General features: G+C 47.9%; 2 protein-coding genes across 6 annotated transcripts in view; one reads left to right on the forward strand and one right to left on the reverse strand.

Moving 5' to 3' along the window:
* Window positions 1–2,208, forward strand: part of MORN4 (MORN repeat containing 4) — a 16,097-nt gene extending 13,889 nt beyond the window's left edge. For all 4 annotated transcript variants that reach the window (XM_037729349.1, XM_017502775.2, XM_037729347.1 and 1 more), the window contains exons 3-5: window positions 571–685; window positions 1,117–1,226; window positions 1,482–2,208. In XM_037729349.1, coding sequence (XP_037585277.1) covers window positions 571–685; window positions 1,117–1,226; window positions 1,482–1,630 — 374 coding nt within the window. In that variant the 3' untranslated portion in view covers window positions 1,631–2,208. The remainder of the gene's footprint in view (window positions 1–570; window positions 686–1,116; window positions 1,227–1,481) is intronic.
* Window positions 2,209–5,272: 3,064 nt separating this feature from the next.
* The window catches only part of HOGA1 (4-hydroxy-2-oxoglutarate aldolase 1), a 29,736-nt gene continuing 25,600 nt past the window's right edge, over window positions 5,273–9,408 (reverse strand). For both annotated transcript variants that reach the window (XM_037729350.1, XM_017502768.2), the window contains one exon: window positions 5,273–6,598. In XM_037729350.1, the coding sequence (XP_037585278.1) occupies window positions 6,449–6,598 (150 nt within the window). In that variant the 3' untranslated portion in view covers window positions 5,273–6,448. The remainder of the gene's footprint in view (window positions 6,599–9,408) is intronic.

A 9,408-nucleotide genomic window follows, 5' to 3' on the forward strand; every position in this document is an offset into this window, starting at 1 on the left:
AAAAAAAAAAAAAAAAAAGAAAGAAAAAAGAGGCTGGTACATAGTAAAGGCACTATAAATGTTAGCTATTGTTAAGTGCTCTGTTACTCATACTTGGGGGACCTGCTTCAACTCTGTAGTGATAAGATGGGAAGGCCCCAGGAACCAGGTTTGCTTCTCGTTTTCTTTTCTATTTTTGTTTTTTGTTTTGAGACACAGTCTCACTCTATTGCCCGGGCTGGAGTGCAGTGACACTATCTCTGCTCACTGCAACCTCTGCCTCCCAGGTTCAAGAGATCCTCCTGCCTCAGCCCCCCTAGTAGCTGGGATTACAGCCACATGCCACCATGCCTGGCTAATTTTCGTATTTTTAGTAAAGACAGGATTTTGCCATATTGGCCAGGCTGGTCTCGAACTCCTGACCTCAGGTGATCCACCCGCCTCCGTCTCCCGAAGTGCTGGGATCACAGGCGTGAACCACCGTGCCTGGCCCCTACTGCTTCTCATTTTCTTTGTGAGATGCTAAAAGAGTAAGAAGAGACCCTGAAGCTGTCTCCTTCCAACCTGACACCTATCCTTCTCTTTGTTCAGGCCGCAGGCATGGTTTTGGTCAACTGATGTTTGCAGATGGTGGCACCTACCTGGGTCATTTTGAGAATGGGCTCTTTAATGGCTTTGGGGTATTGACCTTCTCAGATGGTTCAAGGTAGGTATGAGGTCATTTCTTTCTTCACCTTAAATAAGGGAGGCTCTGACATAAAAATGGGACACTGGTAAATATCTTGTCAATCCTGAGCTTGTCCCACTCCCTGCAGTATACAGATGAGAAATAAGTAGTTCTCTTATTGGTTATTTTTTAAGTAGACCTAAAATTTGAAATGTCAACCAAGTGAGTGACTTTCCACCCCGCTCCCATTCCTGCCCTATCTTCTTTCCTTGAGATCAGGGCTTCGTGTCATACATATTCTCTGATCCTTCTCTGCTGGTTGGGAGTACGTGGGGTAGGTAGAGCTATGTGACAGGTGGAATCGGCTTGCTCCTTGGCATTATTAAATAGCAGAGATCAGCAGCTGCTCGACTCCATTCATCTGGACAGCTCACTTCCCACTGAAGGCTAACTTCTTGGTGTTTCTGCAGGTATGAGGGGGAGTTTGCCCAGGGCAAGTTTAATGGCGTCGGAGTCTTCATTCGACATGACAACATGACCTTTGAGGGGGAATTTAAAAATGGCAGAGTAGATGGTTTTGGTAAGTTGCAGCCCAGCAAGATGGGTGACTTAGGTGGGCATAATGCGGGTGGAAATATGCCTGTTTAGTTTTAATTCTGTGGGTGTCCAGCAATCCATAGTGTCCATGCCCTGACCCCTATCCGTTGAACTCACCAATAGAGTACTCCTGAGTTGAGCAGGGAGTTTTTCTCCTTCTTCAGCCTCGACATATCAAGCTGATCTTTGAGACATGAATGGCATTGTCACTCCCATATTTTCTCTGCCCTCCTCAAAGGCCTGCTGACTTTCCCTGATGGTTCTCATGGAATCCCCCGCAATGAAGGTCTCTTTGAGAACAACAAGCTGCTGCGGCGTGAGAAGTGTTCTGCAGTCATTCAGCGGGCCCAGAGCGCCTCCAAGTCAGCCAGAAATCTCACCGCCTGACAGCGCCGTGGGTCTCAGCTGACAAGTACTGGGAAAAGCCAGTGCCCCCGTTGTTGACTCGAGGTGAGCGAATGAACCACAGCTGAGATAAGTTGACAATGACAGTGGAGCAAGGGACTTATATGTGCCCTGTCATCTGCCAATCCAGAACTGGACCACAGAAAAGTGCTGAGGATGCTGGCCAGCAGAGCCTGCAGCAGTCGTTGGCGGTGCTGTCTTTCCCTGACCCTTGTGTGCTGGAAGACAGAGGAACTGCCTCTTCTCACTGGTTAACACTCTGTTCCTAAGACCTCAGGTTACCCAATGCAGCCTGCTGTGACCCTTCTGCTTCATTTTCTGCCAAGTGATACAGAATCTCTTTGTTCTGCTGCTTTTGGGGCAGGTGATCCTAGCCCTAGCTTAGGGCCAGTGCTCTGTGCTACCCTGGAGAAATAGGAAAAAGATAGGGGTGGCTCAGTACAGCAGCCCTGTGAAAGTCAAGGCCAGACCTTTTCTTTTTGTTATTATAAAAAATTGAGCTAGGGTCTTGCTATGCTGCTCAAGCTCATCTCCAACTCCTGGGCTCAAGTGATCCTCCTGCCTGCCTGGGACTGCCAAAGTGCTGGAATTGCAGGCATGAGCCACCAAGCAGAGCTTTTCTGTATGTTACTCCTTATGCTGGTTGGAATCATGGCTCCAGGCTTCCACTTTGTCTGATCGTCTGATCGGACTGATAGTCATTTCTGCCTATGCCCCTGTGAAGGATTCGGTAAGAGTGCTATTTCCTTCTTCCTTTAGAGGACAGGCTGTCTTCCTTCACCAAGTTACAGCAGATAATCCCTATGTGTGCCTCTCTCCTTCCTTAGATGGGGAACAGTACACCTTTTGGGGACAGTCAAGAAAGAAACTCATGTAAACAATAATCTTATTACTTGTATTTGTGACTAACTCCAGGGAAAAGGATAGAATATTTAGGCCGCTTCAGGCCCTACCACGGAGTGAACTGAATTTGTAGGGATGGCTTGGGCTGACACAGTTTCTTCCAGTGGACCAATAAATCAGACTCACCTGAACCCCTGGGATTTTGGTAGAATTTGGACCTACTCTAGGACTGTGGGGAACTAAAGGAGCATTTGGCTCACTGTAGCTCTTCTATCATGAGCCTTGACCAACAGGTGGCAATCAGACCTTACTGATGGGATCTCTGCAGAGTTTATCATGGAGGCCCCCCAGCTTACCCCTGTACACAAATACGTCCCCCACCTCTAGCCCCCTAGCCTCACACTGAATGTCTCCTCAACAGCAGATTGTGGTGGAAGTTATAGCCGTGTGCCTCTATTTATTCTCTGAGTTGTACTGTAGAAACAGGTGTTTATAAAGAATAAAGAAATCACCAGAACTGCCTATACCTAGTTTTCCTGACTTTCTGGCCCTGCGTCTTCATGAATATCAATCCATCTGCCGCTTGCAAAAGTTAATCAGATTAGGCCTTGGGACTGACCCTGCACATTTTACTATATCAAATCATTTAATTTTCTCAGCCTCTACAGAGGAGAGGTATGGACTTTTTTTTTTTTTCTTTTTAAATCAGACAGTCTCAGGCTGCCCCAACTAGTAAGTGGCACAGCTGGGTGGGATTTGTATCCAAGTCTTTCTGATTCCAACTCCCTTTCTACTGGCCCCCTCTCACCGTGAGCATCAGAGTGCCCAAGACTTGAGACCAGTTATGGCCACACCTGCTGGGTTACCTCTGGCAGGTCCACTCCTGCGGAGTTTCCCTTTCTCTGCGATGAGTAGAGAGTAGTGGAACATCGACCCCCACGCTCACCCTTTTACATGCATGTCCTTATTGGAGGAAGGTACTATTATCATCCCTGTATAACAGATGAGGCTCAGGGAAGTTAAGCCAGTTTCTCCAAGGTCCCATAGACACTAAGGGGCAGATCCCAGAACTTAAACCCTGACCTGTTTCAGCCCAGAGGCTGAGCATTTTTTTTTTTTTTTTTTGACAGAGTTTTGCTCTGTCACCAGCTGCCAGGCTGGAGTGTAGCGGCGCAATCTCGGCTCACTGCAGTCTCCGCCTCCTGGGTTCCAGCAATTCTCCTGCCTCAGCCTCCTGAGTAGCTGGGCCTAGAGGTGCACGAGGCTGAGCTTTTAACCAGTACATTACCCTGCCTGCCTAGCCCTGACTTTTCTCCCAGTCCTAAACTGGATTCTTCTCTGAGCCCAGCTCCTCTAGAAGTTGCCTGTGAGAAGACCCCAGGAGCTAAGTCCCAAGCTTTAGTGCCATTCAGAGCCTGGTTTTGGGTTGAAGATTGAGATCTTTTATTTTCTTTCCTCTAGCCTCTGCCCTCCCCACTAAATAATTATCTATTTACCTCTCTTTTTTAACCTTACACTTTCTTTTTAATGAGTAATTTTTTTTTTTTTTTTTTTTTTGAGACAGAGTTTCACTCGTTACCCAGGCTGGAGTGCAATGGCACAATCTCGGCTCACCGCAACCTCCGCCTCCTGGGTTCAGGCAATTCTCCTGCCTCAGCCTCCTGAGTAGCTGGGATTACAGGAACGCGCCACCATGCCCAGCTGATTTTTTGTAATTTTAGTAGAGACGGGGTTTCACCATGCTGACCAGGATGGTCTCAATCTCTTGACCTCGTGATCTACCCACCTCGGCTTCCCAAAGTGCTGGGATTACAGGTGTGAGCCACTGCACCCAGCCTTAATATGAGTAATTTTTAAAAAACGTATCTCCATCTTTCTGCCACTAGTCAAATATTACCACTGAAAAAGGTTAAATATTTTGGAGAAAGCATCTTTTTTTTTTTTTTCGAGATGGAGTTTCCCTCTTGTGGCCCAGGCTGGAGTTCAGTGACACGATCTTGGCTCACTGCAACCTCTGCCTCCCGGGCTCAAGCAATTCTCCTGCCTCCTGAGTAGCTGGGATTACAAGCTTGCACTACCATGCCCGGCTAATTTTTGTATTTTTTAGTAGAGATGTTCACCATGTTGGTCAGGCTGGTCTCCAATTCTTGACCTTGGGTGATCCTCCTGCCTCAGCCTCCCAAAGTGTTGGGATTACAGGCATGAGCCACTGCACGGGGCCCTAAACACTTAGCACTTTAATCAAAAAGGAAGTTGGCTGGGTGTGGTGGTTTACACCTATAATCCCAGCACTTTGGGAGGCCAAGGCAGGAGGATCACCTGAGATCAGGAGTTCGAGACCATCCTGATCAACATGGCGAAAACCCATCTCTACTAAAAATACAAAAATTGCCTGGGCGCGGTGGTACATGCCTATAATCCCAGCAACTTGGGAGGCTGAAGCAGGAGGCACAAGAATCACTTGAACCTGGAAGGTGGAGGTTGCAGTGAGCCAAGATTGTGCCACTGCACTCCAGCCTGAGCGACACAGCAAGACCCTGTCTCAAAAAAATAAAAGTACTAAGTGTTTCTAAATAGCTCAGTTGCTCTCTTTTACCGCTTATCCCTCTCTTAGACCTCCAGTAAGTGAATGCCTGTTGGCTCAGTATTGTTGGGGTGGCTCTTAGAGCTGGGAGAAGTCAGACCATCAGAGCTCAGTTGCCTCTGGGAAGGTTCTTGACATCTGCCCAGGAAACCTAAGATCTGCATAGCAATGGAGTGTCCATCTTTACATAGCCACACTAATTTTACCTGTTAAATTTTATTATAGTAACACAGTGATTATTTTTAATAACAAAAGCAGAGTACCTGGAGGCAAGAGGATGGCCCTGTCTCAGGCCAAGTCCCCTTACTGTTTCAGATTTAGGCTGGCCAGAATAGTCTTCTAGAATGTAACATTTATCCACCAGGTGTCATTATTTACCAATCTGACAAGCCACTGGGCTGTCTCCACGCATGCAATGGTTGGAATCAAGGCTAGAGACCAAAATAGGAAATGAATGAAAATAGACTTAGAAAAAAGGGCATTGTGGCTGGCATGCATCTTGCAGTGTGGAGGGAAGGGCTGGGGTGGAGGGGGGGTGGTAAAGAGTCCTTTCAAAGACCAGTGACACTTTCCTGATCAAGTTTCCTAAGCTGATGCTTCCCTGGAAGGAGTCAGAACTTAGGTTTGTAAGAGTAGCCCTGGCTTCCAGCTGCACTACGCTAGACTCAGGTTTGAAGCCTCAAGTCTAAGTAGTCCCCACTTTGATAAAAGAAATGCCCAGCCGGGCACAATGGCTCACACCTGTAATCCCAGCACTTTGAGGGGCTGAGGTGGGTGGATCATGTGAGGTCAGGAGTTTGAGACCAGCCTGGCCAACATGGGGAAACTCCATCTCTACTAAAAATACAAAAATTAGCTGGGTGTGGTGGCGCATGCCTGTAATCCCTGCTACTCGGGAGGCTGAGGCAGAAGAATCACTTGAACCCAGGAGGCAGGGTTGCAGTGAGCCAAGATCGCCCTACTGCACTCCACCCTGGGTGACAGAGCAAAATTCTGTCTCAAAAAAAAAAAAAAAATTCCCTTACTGTGCCTAAGTACCCCTCTGGCCTTCCTTTCTAACTTCCTGTGCCTCAGGGCATAGGAAAGCATCCACAGTAGAAGGACAAATTGAGAAATTGCTCTTTCTCAGTCTTCAGACCAGAGAGACAGTTTAGGATATAAAAGGGAGAGAGAAGTCAGGGGCCATGAGAATAAGAGGTGTGCATGAGCGTGCCTGTGAAAGGCTGGCTGGAAGACCCGAGTAGGCAAAGGATCCTCTACCCACTCCCCACCACCCGCTCCCCTTATCCCCCCACTGCGCTCTCCGATTCAGGCTGCAGGTGCAAGGCAGGAGGCTGAGATGGGCTCAGGCCAGCCATGGATGCTGCCTGCCCTCAGAGCCAGCCATTGCTGGTGAAATCCATGCGCAGTGCCTCCTCCTCAGCGGGGCTCAGCTCCTGCAAGGGGGCGCGGCAGGGGCCTCCGTAGTAGCCAAACCAGTCCATGGTTTTCTTCAGCCCTGGGATCCCGAAGCGCCGTGTCACCTGCAAAGCAGGGCCTGTTAGAAGACACTAAAGAATTCTCTGAACACAGAAAGTTGAAGTCCTACCCTCTTCCCCCAGGAAAGTAACTATCAAATCTATGGCACTGAGGGTAGATTGGGAATCCAGATTTAGACACCAGAGAGCAGGTCTATAATAGCAAAATGCAAAAACTTCAGATTGAGGAAGAAGAGTGCCTCCTTTGGTTTTAGGAGAAAAATCCACTGCAGCAGGGAGGAGAATGGCATTCAGTCCTTGAGCTGGGGTGGGAGAAGACAGCAAGGCTGTGGATATAGGCACTAGAGCATCGCCAGTCTGCAGCCCAGTTCCCTGAAACACTGAATGTCCTCCTAGGAAAAGCAAAACATCATTGCCCAAGGAAGTTTTGTTGTATAAACTGTGTCATTTACTTATTATCCCTGAGTAAGTTATCCTGTCTAAAAAAGGAAGGGGCTGGACAACATGATCTCTAAAGGTTTTTTCATGATAATGGGGACACTAAAGCTATTGTTACAGTTTATTTTTATTTACTTATTTTTTTGAGACAGAGTCTCACTCTGTCACCCAGGCTGGAGTGCAGTGGCATGATCTTGGTTCATTGCAACCTCCCCTTCCCGGGTTCAAACGATTCTCCTGCTTCAGCCTCCTGAGTAGCTGAGACTACAGGCACTTGCCGCTGCACCAGGCTTTTATTTATTTATTTATTTTGCATTTGTAGTAGAGACAGGGTTTCACCTGTTGTCCAGGCTGGCCTCAAATCCCAAATCCCTGACCTCAAGTGATCCACCCACCTCGGCCTCCCAGCATGCTGGGATTACAGGCATGAGCCACCGAGCCCTGAATAATTTATTTATTTAAATTTTATTTTTATTTTTTTTTAGATAGGGTCTCACGCTGCCGCTTAGGCTAGTGTGTAGCGGTATGATCATGGCTCACTGCAGCCTAGACCTCCCAGGCTCAATTGATTCTCCCACCTCGGCCTTCAGGGCACTTAGGACTACAGGTGCATGCCACCATGCCTGGCTAATTTTTGCATTTTTTGTAGAAACGAGGTCTCACTATGTCGCCCAGGCTAGTCACGAACTCCTGAGCTCAAGTGATCTGCCCACCTCAGCTTCCCAAAGTGCTGGGATTAACAGGTGTGAGCCATGGCGCCCGGCTATTATAATTTAAAATCATGCATGGAATTTTACAGAATAAATGAAGCATCAAATTTCCTTGCTTTTGGTATAGCAACTGGTTATTTCATGCTGATCAGAAGTATTAGATGAATCTTTCACTACCTGAAAACTAGGAAAGTAATCCTTAAGAAAGGTTTATTTGGAGGGAAGCTAAAACCTTAGGAGGGTAAAAATAAGAGGTTGTTTGGGATGAAAAGGCCAGGAGCCATTGATGAAAGATTGACTAATAACTGTTGACCGCTAGAGGCCCGGAGGCTTTATCAAGCATGGATTTTTTTTTTCTTGGAATGGGTGGTAAGCTATCCTCCTCCAAGCCTTGTCCCCCATGATGTTCTAATAGCCAGGCCTTTCTACCCAAAGCTTCAGTAGGTGGGAAAGACCCAGGAGAGGACGGAAGTAAGAGGTACCTGCAGAAAAGCTCACTCCTACCATGGATTTCCAAAGATAATTGATATGGCCCCTCTTTAAACCCTAAGAAAGGGTTGGTGGCAAAGACTGGAGAAAGCCCTAAATGTAGCCAGGGGCAGGAGGCAGGCTGCTTGGAAGGCGGAGGAAGGACATTGTGTTCGACCAGGGAGAGCTAATAGAGTCACATCAAGCTGCTCTTGGGGTGTCTGAGCCTACAGCCCAGGCAGCAGAAAGGTGTTCCAGGCATTCCTGGGTATGTGCCCAGAGCTGGCACAGGAGCGGATGCAGAATGAAGGGTGAGTCAGGATGACACGCAGATATCGGGATGGCAGCTAGGCATTTGCTCTTCCCCAGGGGCAGCCCAAGCTGCCTCGTCTGTGAAATGAGATGATAACAACACCTACCCCATAGAGACATCACAGGGCCAGATGAGAAAAACACCACTAATATTAGACCAATTCCCATGAGCCCTGGAAACTGCTCCTTTGCCTGTCCCACTGGAATGCAGGTTCTGGGACCTTCGCTTTCACAGGTGGGTGTCAGTGGGAGAGCAGAGGCCCCACCCCAGTGGAATGTTCAGTACGTGCAGGATGGCATGTGCCCAATGGAGGCCTTTGTTTCTTCAAGTTCTTACAACCTGTGTATAAAAGGTCCCATTTCCGGAGCACCTTCACCTCCAGAGGGACACAGACTTGCCTCCTCAGCTGTCCTTTATCTAAATCTAAGTTAATCTGCCCCTTTGAGGTAAGGATACAGCTGTGAGGAAGCTCTAGAGTCCACCCACCGCTTTACCCAAATAAAATATTGTAGAGTGCCTAGCTCAGCCTGAGACTGCGGGAAGGTGCATGAGGTCCTTACCTTGCATGCAAAACTTAAGGGGAAGCCAAAAACCTCAATCATCAAATTAAGTAATATTTCAACACAATTTTATGTTTTGAGACAGAGTCTCACTCTTGTCCCCCAGGCTGGAGTACAATGGCATGATCATGGCTCACTACAACCTCTGCCTCCTGGGTTCAAGCGATTGTTCTGCCTCAGCTTCCCAAGTAGTTGGGATTACAGACGTGAGCCACCACTCCTGGCTAATTGTTGTATTTTTAGTAGAGTTGGGGTTTCACCATGTTGGCCAGGCTGGACTCGAACTCCTAACCTCAGGTGATCCGCCTCCCAAAGTGCTGGGATTACAGGCTTGAGCCTCCATGCCCGCCTTTTTTTTTTTTTTTT

This window comes from Cebus imitator, unplaced genomic scaffold, assembly GCF_001604975.1.
Source record: "Cebus imitator isolate Cc_AM_T3 unplaced genomic scaffold, Cebus_imitator-1.0 Scaffold299, whole genome shotgun sequence".
Taxonomy (NCBI): domain Eukaryota; kingdom Metazoa; phylum Chordata; class Mammalia; order Primates; family Cebidae; genus Cebus; species Cebus imitator.